Source organism: Cyprinodon variegatus, unplaced genomic scaffold (assembly GCF_000732505.1).
Source record: "Cyprinodon variegatus isolate N-32 unplaced genomic scaffold, C_variegatus-1.0 Scaffold784, whole genome shotgun sequence".
NCBI lineage: Eukaryota > Metazoa > Chordata > Actinopteri > Cyprinodontiformes > Cyprinodontidae > Cyprinodon > Cyprinodon variegatus.
The window spans coordinates 243102-261453 of record NW_015151237.1 but is presented as its reverse complement, the minus strand read 5'-3'; the positions used below and the strand labels follow the sequence as shown (position 1 = coordinate 261453).

Sequence of the window (18352 nt, the reverse complement as noted above, 5' to 3'; positions counted from 1 at the left end):
TATATATATATATATATATATATATATATATATATATATATATATATCCCAAACAAAAGGAAGCAAAGGACTCAGAGGGAACGGGTGAACGGGTGTGTTGGTTATTAATCAAAGTGATTCAAAGTGAGAAACAACTATAATACAGAATAAAGGAGGGAGTGATTGAGACCAAACACAAAAAAACACCAGTAAGTAAAATAAAACCATATTGACATATGGACGCATAGGGAAATGTCTATAATATCAAATATTTACCTCCGATTTACAAGGCTAAATTACTATCTGCATATTTTTTTTTTTATCTAAATCTCAGTTTTATGCTCCAATCAGGCATAACTCTAAGATAGGTAAGTTCACTCTGACTGGTCTGTAGCTTTACAAACCTATCAGACTTCGATACTCGTTACTTTCCAGCTTCTTTCTATCAGAACCAGCCTTATCTTTAGCAATATGAGCTGCAGTAGCTCATCTGATAGATTAATATTAATAATATTTTAACTTTATTGATCTCACACTGGAGAAATTTACCTCTGCATTTAACTCATCTTATTGAGGAGGAGTGGGCTGCCATTGTGCTGTGCCCGGGGAGCAGTGTGGGGTTAAGGGTCTTGCTCAGGAACCCAGAGTGCAGACCATGGGGATCGAATGTGGTACTTTCAACCTTCTCACAGCACAAAGCGCACTGCTCTAAACACTAGACCAACACTCCCCTTATCTCTGCATTGAACCCATCCCCTTGGGGAGCAGTGGGCTGCCTTTGTGAGCCACAGGAACCATCCTTCATCTGCTGCATCAATAGACCTTGGCTGCCTTTGAACCTATCGTTTCTTCCTTTGACCAATCTTCTAGTTAGTGACCTCTGCAAACCGAAAACACCCAACAAGAATTTGGAAAAATACTCCAATCCTTATCTAGCCATTAGAATTTGGCTCTTTTGCAAGTTAGTAAAATCCAGGTCTATTTTCTTGCTTCTAGCATTAAGTACTGCGGTATAACAGACCATAACACTGATAGGTGTTATGATGAAAAGATAATCTTTATTCACTTCACCTTTCAGTGGTCATAATATTATGATTGATCTGTGTTTATTCTAATTCACTGCTTTTATAAAACAGATATCTGTCAGGAAAAAACTTCATGTTAGAACAATTTACTTATATTTACAAGGACCTTATATAAATTTAGCAGTGACTACTTTTTCTTTGCAGTACTTTTTTTTTCACTGAAGTAAAGTACACAGACTGAAGGCTTATTTTGAACAGAAATATAGTTATTATGTGTGACATACTTTTACTTAGTGTAGTGCCCATCTTCCATATTAGGAGACAACCCTTCACGCATCACCACTATGTTATCTTTACTGGAATAAAAAAGTACTTTGATCTTAAATTAATCAAATTAGTGGGTAGGCCTTAAAATGTATTTCAAATTAGTGATATATTGAAAAAAAATGTAATGTGTGGGAAACAGAAAATACATATAAGCTAATTACCCAAAAGTTTTGAAGCACTTATTTTTAGTTAAACCATTCTTTAACTAAATGGAAGAATTATATAGTTTTGGGTCTGTGAGGCTGAGGAAACACAGTTTCCAGAAATTATATTTGGAGGTTATTTAAACAAATCAAATCTTACCAGATAAAACACAGGTAGTCATGAAGAATATCCACAGTCCAGCCTGTTCCATGTCCTAACCAACCGTTTCCAGCTTCAACTTGTGTTTAAATTCCAAGATAAAATTTCTTAACCTCCTTTTGGCTCTTGAAAAAAAAAAGCAACAAAGACAGAGTCAGCTTCAGCACCAGAGTTTTCTCATGTGTGGCACACAGGGAGCACACCCTCCAAATTAAACTCTAAATTTCCACAGCTCCTCAGTGGGATCTATGTCACTTTTTCTTTCTGGCTCTCAGTGTGGAATGGGAGCTACAGTAGTCTGAAGGTTCAGTGGGGATAAAGCAGCTTAAACGCGTGGGCAGATTATTTCCGTGATAGACTACCCCCAGCCCAGACCAACACACAGCCTAGCTCTCAGTCACTGAGGGAGGGCTGAGCTGGGGAAAACCACCAGGCAGCAGGCAGGGTGCTTGTATGGAGAAATTAAAGAGCTGAGGATGGAATCATCAGGCCAGACAGGGACAGAGCAACAGGTAGCATGGCTCTGTGTCAGCCCCGGGTGATCCTGTACTGAATTTTTAGTTTAATTAAAAAACTGTAATTATCATGCCAAAAATCATCCCTTAATATATATTTTGTGTTAAACTTATAAAACATTTATTCATCATAATGTTATGATAAAAATACATTTACAGCTTTAAAGAAACTGGTGGGTTTTTAAAAGTTTAAAGACAACTTGCATTGTTATTCTGGGTAATTTCAAACGATATAGTTATACACTACCATCTGGTGGATGGGGGAGAGGCACACATGTACCATGAAGGTTCGTAGGACCATTAGCTTTTTCTGTCCAGTCATTTATTTTCTACTCCCCCTTAATTCTTCCAGACTTATAAAGGGTTATATCATGTCTCCAAGAGGGACACTGCCTGCACAGGGAGCCAGTCCATCACCAGGGACCACAAGCCCAGAATTATTTCTGTAGATTGTATGTATGAAGGTTCTGTAATTGAATCCCGGCCCGGGGTGTGTCTGCGTGGAGTTTGCATGCTCTCCCAGTGCATGCGTGGGTTCTCTCTGGGTACTCCGGATTTCTCCCACAGTCCAAAAACATGAGTGTTAGGTTAATTGGCTTCTCTAAATTGTTCTTACACTGCAAAAAATGGAAATCTAAATAAGTCATTTTTGCTCAAATTAAGTGCATTTTTTGTGGATTCAGGAGGTAAGTGAGACACTTTGCCAATGGAACAAGACGATTTACATTTAAAATAGGAAAAAACAATTGCATTGTCTTATTTCAAGTGTATATTATCTAATTATCTTATTTTAGGAGTAAAAATACTCATTCCATTGGCAGATCATCTTATTTGCCTGCTCAAATTAAGGGTAAATACACTTCATTTAAGACATTTTTTACTTATTTCTAGATGTTTTTTGCAGTGTAGGTGTGTGTGTGCATGGTTGTGTGTTTTTGTGTGTCTCTGTGTTGCCCTTTGACAGACTGGCAACCAATCAAGAGTGTACCCCGCCTCTCGACCATAGACTGCTGGACCCTAATGGACCAAGCAGCAGAAGATGGATGGATGGATTGTTTAAATGGTTGAAATAGTTTTTGTTTTGTTTGTTTTCTTTGACAAGGACCTAATCAAGGCAACCTTGAGAGAACCAGAGCATACAGTACATCTGCACAACTATGCAAGCTTCACCCAGAAAGGTGTTTATTGAGAATGTGGCTGAGATTCCAACCCAGGACCATCTTGCTTGAAAAGTGATAACAACTGTGCTACTGTGCAGGTTTGCAAAGAGTAGAAGATAATGGCTCACACAGTTTTTCCACTGCTTGCAAGATGAACATTTTAGAACTGATGATTCAGCATTTGCTGATTAAAGATAAAACTGTATCTAAAAGTACCACCAGGAACCCGGTTTTACAAAAATAATTCCATGGGATTTTGGATAACAGATTGGATCAAATCCTGAAAATGTATATTCTCAAAAGAAAAAAATGGCTTACGGGTTGATTTAGATCAAGTAATCTAAAAGTTACTGATCTTGATCAAACGGTGAGTTTGGGTTTTTCAGAGTTTTGCTGTAGGATTTTGATCACCTTGATCCAGAAGAGATGAGTTAAACTGAACTCAAAAGAAGGATGGATTCAGTTTGGATTTTAGGGCCAGCATGCAATAAAACTTTGTATTTAATCAAAACACTTTTAGTTGGATTATCCAGTCCAGTCCATTAAACCCTATTAATCCGTAAGGTTTTATTTTCATTTGTTCAAAGATCACAGAAATGGGATAAGGAAGGCTATTTAACCTGTCTAGCTTTAAATATGCAGAAAAGTTGTATAATACTGACAACTACTGGTTGATGTGTAACACAGCAGTTATCCTGTGGCAGATCATCTTTATTTGGTGATCTCCCAAATTTGGTATCTGCATCAGATTGATCGTAATTGGTTTAAAGTGGAAGAAAATAAGGCAGGATGGAGGGGTCGATTTCAAACACTTCACTCAAACGGAATCTCTCCACAGCAGCTATTAAACCTGAACTGAAGGCCTTTCTATAGAAAGTAGTTGGCAGCTGCCTTGTCTGACTCAGATGGTTGGATAGTGTCCCAATACTGGAGCGCTTTGAAGGCAACATAGTCAGAAATAATAACAACAAATACCTATTTTGAAAGAAGAATGTCAGCATGTCTAAAGTGTGGAGGAAAACAAGACAAAAACTTTCTGAAAATGCAATGTTTAAAAAAGGATGTTGAACAGAAACAGTATAAAAAATATAGAGGGGCTCTATTAAAAATAATAAATATGAAGAAAAAGTAATAAATCATTCATATAATAATGATTTCTAAAAGAAATAAATACTTAGACTTAGATCAAAAGTATTGTAATATAACTTTGAATGTTTGGTAGAAAACATGCAATATTATTAGCACTTAGAAACATATTTAACTTGTTTTTATAAGGAAAATAAAAATGAGCACATTTTATTCTAAGGTGTCAAATTTTTGTTTTTTTAATTTTCTTGGGATTTACGTTTTTTTATCTTGAACTTTTTTTAATTTTACCTGTGTATCCCATTTTAGTGAACTACAAAGGTTACTTCCCCCTTAAAAGACATGTTTTTGCTTTCTTTACTGTTCAGTTTAATTTTATCAAACTGTTGCCATGTGTTCTGTTTTCATACACTGTAGTCTTGTGTTCATCTACAGGCTTCAATTAATCTATTCTCGTTGCCACTGACACACTTGCATTTCACTTACTTTGGACAATAAAGCCTATTTTAAACTTATCAACAGCATAACATGAAAGATGTCTTTTGGATGTCATTTGTACAACCTTGATCAATCGTTCCCTTCATTGGGTTTATGAGGATTTTTTGCTCAGTCTTTACTCTGCTGTTCAGGATTATGTGATGCATGTATGAATCTAAATTAAATCAAGTTCTTCACTCAACTGGATCAGACTTGATCAGTATTTTCCCCCCCAAAGATTCTGTTTTTGGATTTGCAGCGTTTTTGTTTTTTAAGTGACTGAAGCCTTTAGACCAGCATTGTCCAAACCTTTTGACCTGCAGCCAAAAGTCAGTTGTTAGTATTGCGAATGATTATTCACCAGCTCTAAAATTACACATTCTATACTGTAATGTTAAAAACAAAAATCCAAAATTAACTTTACGCCTGAAAAAGAGTCTCAGATATTTCCCTTGGTTTAAAAAAGGGGTATTGTTTCCTAACTTTTTTTAGGAATTCTTTCTATACTATCAATCCAGAAAATGCATTTTCTCCTGCAGACACACAAATATAACTTTCTTTTTTTTTTTTTATACTTTTTAGGAAAAGGTGGGTTTTAGGCTGAATTGCTGAGATGTTGAATTGAAAAAACTAAAAAAAACAACAACACACAAATAAATAAACAAAAATGTAGCTAATAAAAGCAAAACTCCTTGTATGTACTAATCGTTTGGTCTTTTCTTTCTCGTTTAGAAAAGCATCGCTCAATTCATTTTGGTTATTGCCAAATTACGCTCCACTGAAAGAGGTTTGCTTCAAGTCACCTTTCTCTACACAATGGACAGTGACTTATAGGTAAAAACCATTTCGAAAGTCATACTTATTTGAATAAAAAAAAAATTACATATATGGAACATGTCTGATGATTTGAAATAGGACCAAATTTCAAAAAAGCAACCCACATAATTCTATACAACTTTAAAAATAGATGAGAAACATTTTTATCTGTCTGGTTACAGATTCAGGATGTGGGATTTCAACAGTTCTTCACAGGTAATTTCACATATGTTACCCTTTTCCACAAAAAGAAAAACACATGGAAAAACCACTGAACCTCCATATGGAGTGGCCAGCCTACAAAAAGTACTCAGAAGGCCTGATCTTCAGAAGGTTTGGGTGTCTTAAACAGCTGCTAACATGCTTGTATGCACAGAGCAGACCTTCAATTTGATGCTAAGTGATTTGTGGTTGCAATTTAGCATACACCGTAAGCAAACCTTTTTTTTTTTTATGTGTTGCCCAATCAGTATGCAGATCATATTGAAGTGCATATTTGTTTGCAACTAGGATTTTCTTTTCTCCCTCAAGTTAGTAAAGCATGAAATACCATATATATTTTTTTATTTTTTACTTTTGTTCATAGCACTTTGAGATAGGTCACTATAAATACTATTTTTTTACTTTTATAATTCTCATTATTTCCTCCACTACCATAGCTTCAAATCTCATCTCTCTTTTACGACCACACAGAAGCTGTCATCAAAACATGAAATCTGCTCATTTTGGTGAGCACGTCTCACCAAAATGAGCAGATGCCCACTATTTGCACGTACTAAAAAAAATGCATGTACAATCTTTGAAGATCCCAGAGTGCAACAGTGACTTATCTAGAGAAAGAGGAGTTCCAAGGTCAAACACAACTACAGACAGGAAAAAAAGACCATTCCAGATTTTCATAAAAAGTATGTTAATAATAAAAAAAAAAACATCTGGAAAATATTCTGTAGATTCATAACAAAAACCTGGAAGTTTTGGTAAGGTGTGTGTCCCATTGCACCATTGGGACTTCAGTATTTTAGAAAAAGAAGATAATTCTTACAGTAAATCGTGGTGGTGGTGGTGTTATGGTCTGGGCTATTTAAGAACCCAGTGGGCTTAATTGGAGGAAGCTTAAAACTGTTCGCTAATAGAAAAGGATCTTTCACCTTTAATTTGGTTAAAGATGCTAAATTTAAAGAAAAATCAATGTTTGTAGACAGCTTTGTCAGAGTTCTGACTTAATTATGTATTTTTTTTAATTATGGGATTCTGTAGCATGACCTTTGAGAGTCTACTAATCCTAAAAAAAAAAACTAAAGTTTGACTGATTTAAAACAGTTCTGCCATGAATTTCAGCCCTGAAAAGAAAAAAGACTTATTGGCATTTATTTGTCTTTGATAGCTGTTTATCTTGATATTGATATCATTATTAACCAAACTGTCAGTCCCAGCTGATGCATTTCATTCTTTTGATTGCGTGTACAAAAAAACTATGTAATACAGACCAGAAGACTTCTAAATGTAGATTTATTCACCACCATTACATTTATCCTTTGAAATAAAGACATTTATTGAAAAGATATGCTGATAGTTTGGAACTGTATTATATTCATATCAAATTCAGCCTGCTAGTGTAAATTAAGGCTTGTTTATGAGGAAATCCAAAAATCATTTCAGATCTAAATGGGAATTAAGATGGAATACTTAATATTAGATACATTTATTCATTGGAAAACATTTTTATTAGCATTATTTCTAAACTTACCCTGACATTTAAACTGCGATCTCAATATTCAATTTATCCAGCTTATTGATACTCTCTTTCCTGACATCCAGATGGAGACACTGAGTTTTTATTTAATTTTTTTAGCAGCACAGTGCTAGATATTTCGATGGGGATTACAAATGAGTCATGGAATTTAGAGAAGCTGTGCAAACATGAGAATTGTTTTTTACTCGGGCAGTTTAAGTCAGCAGGTTACAGTGGAAGTGGAGAAGTAAAGGGATAGAAAAGATGTTAAAAAGGGGAAATAACTTGTGTTGCTCTTTTTATTTTAATGTGTTTGGGTGTTTTGTTTTACGAATATTTGCTTTTTTTCTCGTTCTTTTAAAAAATTAACTTTATTTTCTGCCTTATCACTCTGCTTTCTGTGAGAGTGGCCAGATCTGTTATCAGAGATGTGGACGATCCTTTAACAAATGAGTTTAGGTTAATGCCATCCCCACGTCATTACAGAATCCATCTATTGTCAAATACTGAGTACAATATGATATATCAAATATGCCAAATGAACAAGAGGTATAGAGCCTGAGAACAGTTGTTGTTTTTATGACTAACTTGTTTTTTTGTTTGTTTGTTTTTTCTGATGTATTGTGGTTGGGACTTGTGAACCAAATATACATTTCCAATAAAGTCAGTCTGTCTGTCAGTCTGTCTGTCTGTCTGTCTGTCTGTCCACAGTATCTTAAAAAAAGGTGTTTTTTCCAAATGGGTTAGGTCCCTACTTTAATCCTTCAAAGCTTCTCACAGGTTTTCTCACAGGATTTGAAGTGGCCCAACACCATGACAAAGCCACCACCATGTTTCATTGTGGGCATGGTGTTTTCAGGGTGCAATTTTATTGTTCCACACATAGGACAAAACCTTCAGCTTCGGTTTTTATCTGACCAGACTAGAGAATCTTATTTTATATTTCTGCTGATACCAGAAACCTTGCAGTAAACTTTAACCAGGCCATTGCATAGCTTTCTTTCGACAATAACTTCATTGTCTCCAGAAATACCTGGTTCGTGACTTGGACAATTGATACCTGTAAAAAACAAATCTATCCAGCTCCTCCTAAAATACCATAGGGCTTTTGGGCCTGAAAATTTCATCCCTGGACATTTCTAGAAGATGTTTTGCCTGTTATAAGAGGCTTCTTCAGTTCTAACTGGTGTGGGGAGCACTGATATAAATATACTGTACGTGTAACATAGAATTTGCGGAAAGAAAAGGTGGATCTGATCCCTCCTACTGGTTTGGCCATGGAGGTCACCTGGGGGTGTTGATGGTCGTTATGGGGTTCTGATTGGTCGTTAGCTTCCTCTTCAGAGTGGTTTCGGTCACATGCCTCATTGAAATGTGAGTCAGGTGATGGCAGGTGAAAGCTGAATGGATATTTTAATGTCAGTGCCCTCCACCACTAGTTTGAACTGAAGAAAACTGAAGAAAACTTCATGTCCAGTTGCCTAAACTGAACTTTTAAAGTTTGACGATGACCTGGGTGACTGACAATCTTCACAGATATAGTCCTTTTGGTTGTTTCTCTTAATTACACCTCCTTTGCCAAAAATCATTTTAGGTAGACAGCCATGTCTGTATCAGTTCAATCAATATTCTCTTAGAGAAGTGTTTTAAAGCTTGAGAAATGCCCACTGTGTTGCTTGTTCATCATGATAATGTTGGTTGAATAAGCAACAATATCAACACACTTTTCAGGTTTGTTTTTCTTTCTTTTTTTACCATTTGAAAACTACGAATCCTTTTGGTTCTGCGTCACAACAATCTCAATAGCAAAAGCTTTGGTTGTAAAAAAAAAACCAAAAGGCATAGAAATTAATATGTAGATTTGCATATGATGTTTTTTAAAAGACGTTAAGAGGAACAAACGATGTGCAGACACATAGGGCAAATCAGGTCAGGATGACTTAGGAAATAAGACAAAATGGAGGATTCAAACAAGGGAAGGAGACTGGGTAAAAAAGTGATGATGATGCCTGAGTTTTGCTTCACAGAGCACACAGAAAGCCAGCTCATTGCTTCCGTCAGCCACTGCAGAGGAAAGAGACGAATCAGCGCTCTCTCTAGTCCAGCACCGTCCCTCCCTCCCTGTCTCCCCCTCCACCTCTCTGTGCTGCTTCCACTCTTACCAAGAGGTGGGATGCTCTGCAGTGCTGCACACTGAGGTGACTCCTGTCAGCCGTTTAGGTTTTACATACGGAGCAGAAAGAAACTGCAGCCTCATTCAGCACTGACAGAAGGTAAGAGTCCTTACCTTCTAAAGAGGATTAAATAGGAGCCCTTAAAAAGCCTTTACCATTGCTTTTAACCACAGATGGGTCAAGTTCTGGATACTGATCATATCATCAGCTGTTTTAAATTAACTTCTTCTGACCTTTCTGGTTTGTTTGCTGTGACAATGACCCAAAAATATTTTAGGGGTGTATTTAGCTCTCCCTGTCCATCTGGGTTATGTCCTCACTTAAACCTGCATGCATCAGTGTTAAGGTTTAAATGTTGTTGTTTTTTTCCTCTGTCTAACTGAACCTTTTGTCTTATGTTGTCCTACAGTTGGATGGGAGCTTCTTCATCATGGTCACAGTTCTGTTTCTTTGTGGGGCACTTGGAGGTGAGAGCACAGTTCTAGAGACTTCGAAGGTGGGGCATTGATAAACTATGTCAGGCTATTCTAAGCTATTATAAATCATACTGAATGAAAAATAGATTTAAAAGATTATATATTTTTACTAATTAAGAAGCGATTTTATCTCATATTAAAGAAGGGATAGAGATTTTGTGCATTCATGGAAATTAAAAGATGATATTTTTCCATCTTTGACATTAATTGAACAAGGGTTTAGTTTCTAAAAACCGTCTTCTTGAAATTTCTCTCTCTGGACTTCAAAGGGTTTAAGTTTTAATATCTTGTAAAATTGACTAATCCAAAATTGAGAAAGAATCGGATGTATAATTCAGATCAACCTTAGCGAATAAAAAGGGGGTAATAAATCATACAGAGTGTTGGAGTGGAAGAAAAACAAGTTCAGCTCTCTCCAAAAGAAATGCTCCACTTTTTCTTCTTCTATATCTTAAGCATTATGGGATATATAGTCCCTTCTTTTTAAACGTCTGCAATTATAGTCTACTTAGAACAGGATATTAACAAAATATACATGAAATAAAAATTACAACTCAAATAGCAACTTATAATAAATGGAAATATGCCAAATAATAAGTTATAAACATATCTTGGTTAAACCCCAAAAAAATTCTCAACAGGGAGAAATAGAGGGATTTAAAATGTCCACCATGTCAGTCTCCGAGTTAAGGGCCACTTTAGCAGAACAAAAAGAAAGTAGAACTATTGAGTCTGGAGCTTTTGTAATCTGGCAGCAAACTGGATTGGAAACTGATCTAGATTGAAGATTTTGGAAGTTTATCTATGGTTCAAACAACAATAAAAAAGGGAGATGTTATTTTCCTTTCTGGCTGAAGTAGTGTTTTAAATTATTCATATTCTAAGATTCATTTTATCTTCATATTGTGTAGAATATAAAAATAGAGTAATCTTCAGTTTGAATCACTGACTATTTATGAATTATTTTAAAAAGTTTTCTTAATTTGTTGAAGTTTTTATAAATGAGAATAAGCTACTAATCAATAGATCCCTTCAAGATCATAAAAAACAGATGTAAGATTTAAGGGTATCATTGGCATGGGGTTGCTGACTGTTGCAGTTAACTTCTGTTTATGTTTCTACCCAGCGCTGCTGATCCCGGGGCGATCTGAGCTAATCTCTGTGTGCTATGAAGAAGATGAGGATCTGAGAGTGGACTGCCGGATTGAGCCGAAGTCCAACAAAATCAACAGCTTCCAGTTCTCCTGGTCATCTGGAACCAAGCAGTCTGTGATCAACACCAATGTTTCCGGCGCAGCTGCAGAGGCACAGTTTAGAGACAAAAGCGAAGTGGTGGAGCTTGATCCCCATGGCTACAGGATGACCTTGAAAGATTTCAAAAACACTCTCCCACACAACACCACCTACATCTGTGATGTCTCTGGGCAGATTGAAAGTATCATTGTGGAGAAAGGTGGGTGACATGACTATTTATGAATACATGGGTTAATACTTGAAAAGCAGCACTGACATTTCTCTGTTTTCCTGCAGAAAAACTGGAGCCATGCTCGGCTGTTAGTCTGTTTCTGAAGAACTCCTGGTCCTGGATTGCCCCGTTGCTGATCTTCCTCTATTATACACACTGCTAAATAGAATGTAAAACTCCAGCTTGGGCCAATACACACACAAATAAACCAAACCCTGCTTTTGGATAACATACATGTCCATTAAGAAAACAGCTTTATGTTTTATTCGCCCTTCCCTTACTTAGAAACCCAGCATTAAAATGTTTTGGTCTCAGAGGATGAAACAGAAAGTTTGCTTCAGAACTACACAAAGTATTTGTGATTGAATGCATTGCGTGAATTTGCACATGTGAATATATAATAATGCTGCTCTGCTTCTCAATAAAATAATGCAAATAAAATGCATAAACAGTTAAAAGTATGACCCCCACCCCTTCGCAGAATTTATGCAACATTTACATTTGGAACCCACTGACATATGAAATAGGATTTTCTGCAGTTTATATCATAGCCCTGTGTTGTTTCCCTTTAAAAATGTGATGAAGGAAAAATCAGAGTAAAAGTTGGGGTCTATGTATAACTTATGAAATGTATTATCCATTTTTAAGTGATTGATTAGCCCTTTTGTAGGATGCCCAGATAGTGCCTCGCCCTCATCCACTTGGTAACCGTTTAGGACCCAAATAAAAGCACTTAAGCCAAACATTTAAATAAAAACCAGGATTTACGGTCTTTGCAGGAAATGAAACAGCATCTCTAAAATAGATGATAAAACAAAAGATGCATCAATTTTAGTCTGTTTTATCTGCAGGCAAAAAGGCAAGTCAAATGTTATTTACACACTTGGTGGAACAGAAACTATTGGCAAAAGAGCAATTAAAGGCTAATTATAGCTGCTAGGACAAGGCCTTGTTGCCTTTACCCTTTGATTTTAGTAGTGGGACCAGGCTAGGCCACTCCAAAATATTACTTCTAATGAAAAGGAAACAGGTTGGTGCTATTCAAATATAGCTTTACAGTAAATCTGTCAAGGTACACATGTTGGCTGGTAACCATCACAGTGATTTTATGATGGTAATGAAGGGAACTGTTCTATACAGCCGCAGACAGTGTCCTTCTGACACTGAAACAACGATCTGTTCAGGCTAAGAGGGTTTTTTCACGGATTAAAGTTGGTTGTAATTTTAAAAGACTATCCCCACCTAAGCAACAGGTCCTGATCTTATATCTAGTCTCTAAAAATACCTGAGAACCATCCTAGAAGTTAAAAAAGAGACTGCAGTGGTTCCAATAGTATCGTAGTCAAGACCACATCAGCCGAGACCAAGGAGAACCAAGACCGATACAGGTCTCGGCCCCTTGTGTCGATCTCAGCCCCTAAAGGTCTTGGTCTTGTCTAGGTACTCCTTGGTCTCGGTTGGTGTAGTCTTGACCAAAACACACGATTACAATACCAAAACTGGGTAAAGATAGCTAAACCCAGAAAACTCTAGACCTTTGCTTTAACATCACATTTGAGTAAAATTATGGAGAAAGTGATTAATGAGAGACTAACATTTTTTCTATTGAATCCAAAGGATACTTGTATAAGTTTCAGAGTGGTTTTAGAAGAGCAAGAAACGCTATAGATATAACATGTTTATATCATAAGGTAATAAAAGCAGAAGTAAATAAATAAAGTGTTTTGGCATTTTTTTCTGGATATAAAAAAGGTTTATGATATTATGTGGAAAGAGGGATTAATTATCAATTTAAGGAAAGTGGGTAATAGTGAAAGAATGAATCACTGGTTAAAAAAACTTTTCAACAAAACAAGTAATACAGGTAAAATTTGGCAAAAATATCAGGGAAGTTGATATAGAAAGACAAACTTCAAAAGGCACTATTATGAGTCCCCTTTTATTTTTCAATCATGACAAATGATGCATTTAAAGAAGTAGGAAATAAATTGGACTGTTCTCTTTTTGTGGATAATTGAGCTTTTTGTTAAGTGTGGAAGGAAAATGAAATTTGATGTTATAAAGCTACAAAAAAGGAATTTCTAAGACAATAAATATTGCTCATATAAATTAGATTAAAATGTTTGGTTGATTAAAACAAAAGCAATGCTTTTGTCAGAAGTTTTAGAATCAGTAACTTAAGAGACTGAAGAAATTTTAATTCTTAGGAATACGGTCTGATGAAAAACTATCCTGGAAAGTACATATAGGAAAGTTGTAGATAACTGTAGCAAGATGCTGACTATAATTATATGTTCAGATGGGTATGAATGGGGAGCAGCTAGACAAGCTGTGAAATTGATTTACATAAATCTCAGTAGGTCTACAGTTGATTATGGAGGTATAATCTATAGATCAACAACTGAAACAATGTTCGAAAAAGTGGAAACTATCCAACACCAAGCTTTGAGTTTCATTACAGGAGCAGTTAGAACGACTCCAAATTCTGCTTTAAAGGATGGATGTGGCTGAATTTCCTTTAACATCAGATTAATCACAACTAGGTTAATTTACAAGGATATAGTCAAAGTCATCAAAAAAGCTAAAAATAAATCCCTTGTTTAGACAATCAATCAGGAAGCACCAGAGGTAAAGTTAGAGTTAAACCATTTAAAGATTTGTCGAACTGTACTGTTACCAGTAATACTACCCTTGATTATAATAAAAAGTAAAGATAAAACATATAAAGTATACGTAATTCAGGAACGGGACAGAAATATATAGAAGCAATTTTATGACTACATTAAAATCTAAAAAGATGCATCCCAGTATCGCTGAGGAAAAACAGGAGCGGCAGTAATAGTTCAAAAGTTTGAATTGAATTTATGTAGAAAATTAAATGGACTATCAATTTTATAGTCCTAAAATCATAGTATTGATATATTCATTACAATAGACTGAAGAGGAGAGACCACTAAAGGCTCCAATATGCTCAGATTCAAATTCACATTGATCAGTTCACAAAGAAAACATTCTGAAAGCTGTCCTACTATATTCAGAAAAAAGAATAGAAATATCGCATTATAGGGTTGACAGTGGTGTTTCTCTGGGTTGCCGCACATATAGGGGTGAAAGTAAATGAAATGGCAGAGTAGAAGACTAAAGAATCAATACACTGATGTGGTAGTGATATAAGAGTCAAAATGAGTAAATCAGAGGTTAAAAGTATTCTTAAAAGACCCAAGAAAGATTTTAAATCCAGCGGAAAGAAAATGTAAAAGGAAGGATACAGAGGAGTGTCCGTTTGAAGGAGAATTGGAAGAAAAAGAATACAAGACAGGATAATAACTAGACTGTGGTTGAGGCATACAGGACTTAATTCAACATCATATTTAATTGAAAAACATGAAACAGCAAGATTTGAATTATGTGATGTTAGTTCCAGATATATCTGTAGGTAAACCCAGACACAAAAACAGAATTAGTAAGGAGTCTAGAACCGGAAAACAGGAAAAGGAGCAGTATAATCTTAGTACTAATACTACAAGCAATTGGTAGTATCAGTAGCATGTACTAGTTAAAAGAATAACTTTTTTTTTTTTTAGCCGGTAGATAATGCACCTCGATGTTGTTTTGCCAGATATCACTAAAATGAGAGGCCCTTGATATGGGGCCACTTCAGGGTGTTCGCTAACTGAAGTAAGACCCTTAGCGTCATCCGTAGTTTCCGAAAACATCCAGCTATGGCCGCCACAACGAGCAACAGCAAAGGAGCCGAACTTTCTAAAGCTGAGTACCTAAAACGGTATTTATCAGCAGAAGATTCCAGTAAATCAAAAGAGAAGAAAAAAAAGAAACGACGTAAGATTCCTGAGAGAGGGTAAGTTGAGGATAAACCAAGCTGCAGTAGATTTACTCTGGATTAGCTCATAAGCTAGTCAGCTAGCCAACTGTGGTTTAGCGCGTGGGACAAAATAATAACTTAGTTTGCTTCGCTGTATTTAAAGACTCAAAATAGTGGACGATGACATCGATTGGAGACAGATGGTGAAGGAGCAGATAGAGGCAGAGGAAGATGAAGAGGAAGCTCCAGTGGTAAGCATCGAGGAAACATTAGCTTACATGCTAGCCTTAGTTAATTCATTCCCTGACTACTTTACAACTTCATATTTCCTCTATACACACGCAAACACATCCTAATTACATATTTTATATTTATATATATAATTATTATTAATGTATGAATAATAATATTTTGGATTAATTAAATAATAATCAGATAGCCAAAGGTTCCTTAAAGAACATTTTTACGACATTCTTTTTTTTTTTACAATTTTTATGTAATTACTGTTCTTAGTGGGTTGCTCTGTCAGTTAAAGTCATGTTTTAGAGTATATACTAGTAATCGATTTATATATATATATATATATATATATATATATATATATATATATATATTGTATGTATTTATTGGACCATGAGTCCGGAATAAAGTTTATCTATCTATATATTTAAGAGTAAGGGTTTAAATGGTTAATGCATCCATCCTTCTATCCATCCGTCTTCTTCCACTTATCCGGGGTCAGGTTGCGTGGGTAGCAGCTTCAGTAGGGAGGGCCAGACATCCCTCTCCCCAGCCACTTAGGCCAGCTCCTTCTGGGGAACCAGAGGAGCTGTCCTGGGTCTCGTCCAGGAGGCATCCTAACCGGATGCCTGAGCCACCTCAACTGGCTCCTTCTCGATGTGGAGGATCAGCGGTTTTACTGAGCCCCTCACTCTATCTCTAAGGGAGAGCCCAGACACACTATGGAGAAAACTGATTTCAGCCGCTTGTTAATACAATATTGCTATAAATATCTCAAGTTAGCTGAGAAATACTTAAATATTTGTTTTCTCAAATCCACATCTGGTTTTAGTAGATCTCGTCAGCATTAGATTATCAACATGTTTTAGGTGCACTACACCAAAACTTAAAAAGTCATCCTTAAGTTCCGTTTGTCTGATTGTTCCCCCATGAGCCAGGGTATCATAGTTTTCTTTTTCCTGCTTAGTAAATATTGTATGCCAGATGATTGCTTCCTGTTGGAGCCATCTTGAGTTTCAATAAAGTGTAGATGGGTAGTGCATGTTGAAGAAAGCTCTACTCAAACAAGATACTCTTTTGATTGCAAAAAGGTTATCCAAAAGGTTATCGACTGTGGTTTTAATGCTCTAGCTGATTAATGTTTTTTGTGATAACAGAAGATAGTAGATGCTTTAATAATAGAATGACAAACGCGTCTGTTTTTAAAACTTTGTTTACCTTCGTAGATTGCTGAGGTAATTGATGAGCGACCAGATGAGGTTAAACAACTGGAAGCCTTCAGAACGAGCAACAGATGGAAAGTTGTTGGAGGTAACTGTGAAACAAATAAGTCTTATTGGTTTGTCTAATTTTAGACTGATATGAACTACTAGTTTCATTTTCTATAGTTGATGAGGAAAGGGAGGAGGAGAAGGGAAGAGAAGATACAGAACCTGTTGCATCAAGCAAAATACCCACCAACTCCTCAGAGCGCTCACTAAAGGGAAAGAACCTTGATTCTCCTATCACAAAAAAGAGACACGACTCTTCAGATGCTTCTCCTCCTAGGAAAGGCCGTCATGACTCTCCAGATGTGTCTCCACCCAGGAGAGCTCGCCATGACTCTCCAGATGCATCTCCTCCCAGGAAAAATCGCCATACCTCACCTGACATATCCCCTCCCAGGAGAAATCGACACGACCCTCCAGACTTGTCACCTCCAAGGCAACATTCAGGGAAGCAGAGAAAGCTGCAAAGTAAAGGTGGGTGGTGAATAACTTGATGTTTTTTTTTCCCCCAATATAATCTTGTCTCTGACTCTGTTTGAGTAAACAGAATTAAACAATTTGAGACTTTATTGATAACAGCACTTTTTAAAGAATATGAGATCCCATTTATTTTTAGGTAGTGCCTTGCAAAACAAAAATAGCATCCCGAATCACAGGGCTTCCACCACCTTGTTTAACAATGAGTATGATAAGGGTACAGTAGGAGTTGCAGCATTAAGTTTCCTCCACCAATGGCATTTTACTTGCTTTGTAAGCAAGATGAACTGTCGTGAGATTTATGAATTCTAAAACTCCTTGCCAGAAGCTGACAGATGCGAAGCTGCGATACAGAAATATTTCAGACCAATGAAATGCAGTCAGGTTTATGATGTCAGCTCGAATAATTGTGCTGAATGTCCCTCCCTTTAGCGAACACTCTCTACATAAGGCTTCCCAGATGGATAACATTAAGATTTCAAATTGAATTACACATAGCAATCTGGTTTATCTCAAGTTAGCATTTCACCCTTTCTTATCAGAGCACCTTGTTTAACCTGTTTTAGTTTGCTTTCTGTTTGGCAAACTACAAATGTGACTTTTCATGCCATGCTTATTTAAAGGATATATATTTTGATTCTATGAAAAGACTTTTCAAGTTACTATGGTCCAGTTCCCTGTTTCTTTAATTTTGTTATACTAGGGATGTTTCAGGATCACCCATGAGGGCAGATTACATGGATTGACTGTTCATTTTTTGATTTTCTACAACTATGTAATCTGGCAAATAGATTAATAGAAAATCACTTAATTTAGACAAAACATACATAAAAACCTTGCAGGCAAAATGCAAGAGGTCGGAATCAGTCAGAAGGAAGAATGGAAAAATCTACCAACAGATTACACACATTATCTGCTTCATGTTAGGACTAGGGCTGCAACTAACGATTATTTTAAAAATCGATGAATCGGCCGATTATTTTTTCGATTAATCGATGAATCGGACAAA

At 36.2% G+C, this 18352-nt stretch overlaps 2 protein-coding genes across 2 annotated transcripts in view; one reads left to right on the top strand and one right to left on the bottom strand.

The window, feature by feature from the left end:
• Positions 1 to 2043, bottom strand: part of LOC107098505 (nectin-1-like) — a 30417-nt gene extending 28374 nt beyond the window's left edge. Inside the window, exon 1 of the mRNA XM_015396226.1 lies at positions 1635 to 2043. Coding sequence (XP_015251712.1) covers positions 1635 to 1686 — 52 coding nt within the window. The 5' untranslated portion in view covers positions 1687 to 2043. The remainder of the gene's footprint in view (positions 1 to 1634) is intronic.
• A 13195-nt stretch (positions 2044 to 15238) lies between these two features.
• The window catches only part of bud13 (BUD13 homolog), a 7583-nt gene continuing 4469 nt past the window's right edge, over positions 15239 to 18352 (top strand). The window contains exons 1-4 of the mRNA XM_015396218.1: positions 15239 to 15394; positions 15522 to 15609; positions 16825 to 16909; positions 16987 to 17340. Of these exons, the coding sequence (XP_015251704.1) occupies positions 15258 to 15394; positions 15522 to 15609; positions 16825 to 16909; positions 16987 to 17340 (664 nt within the window). The 5' untranslated portion in view covers positions 15239 to 15257. The remainder of the gene's footprint in view (positions 15395 to 15521; positions 15610 to 16824; positions 16910 to 16986; positions 17341 to 18352) is intronic.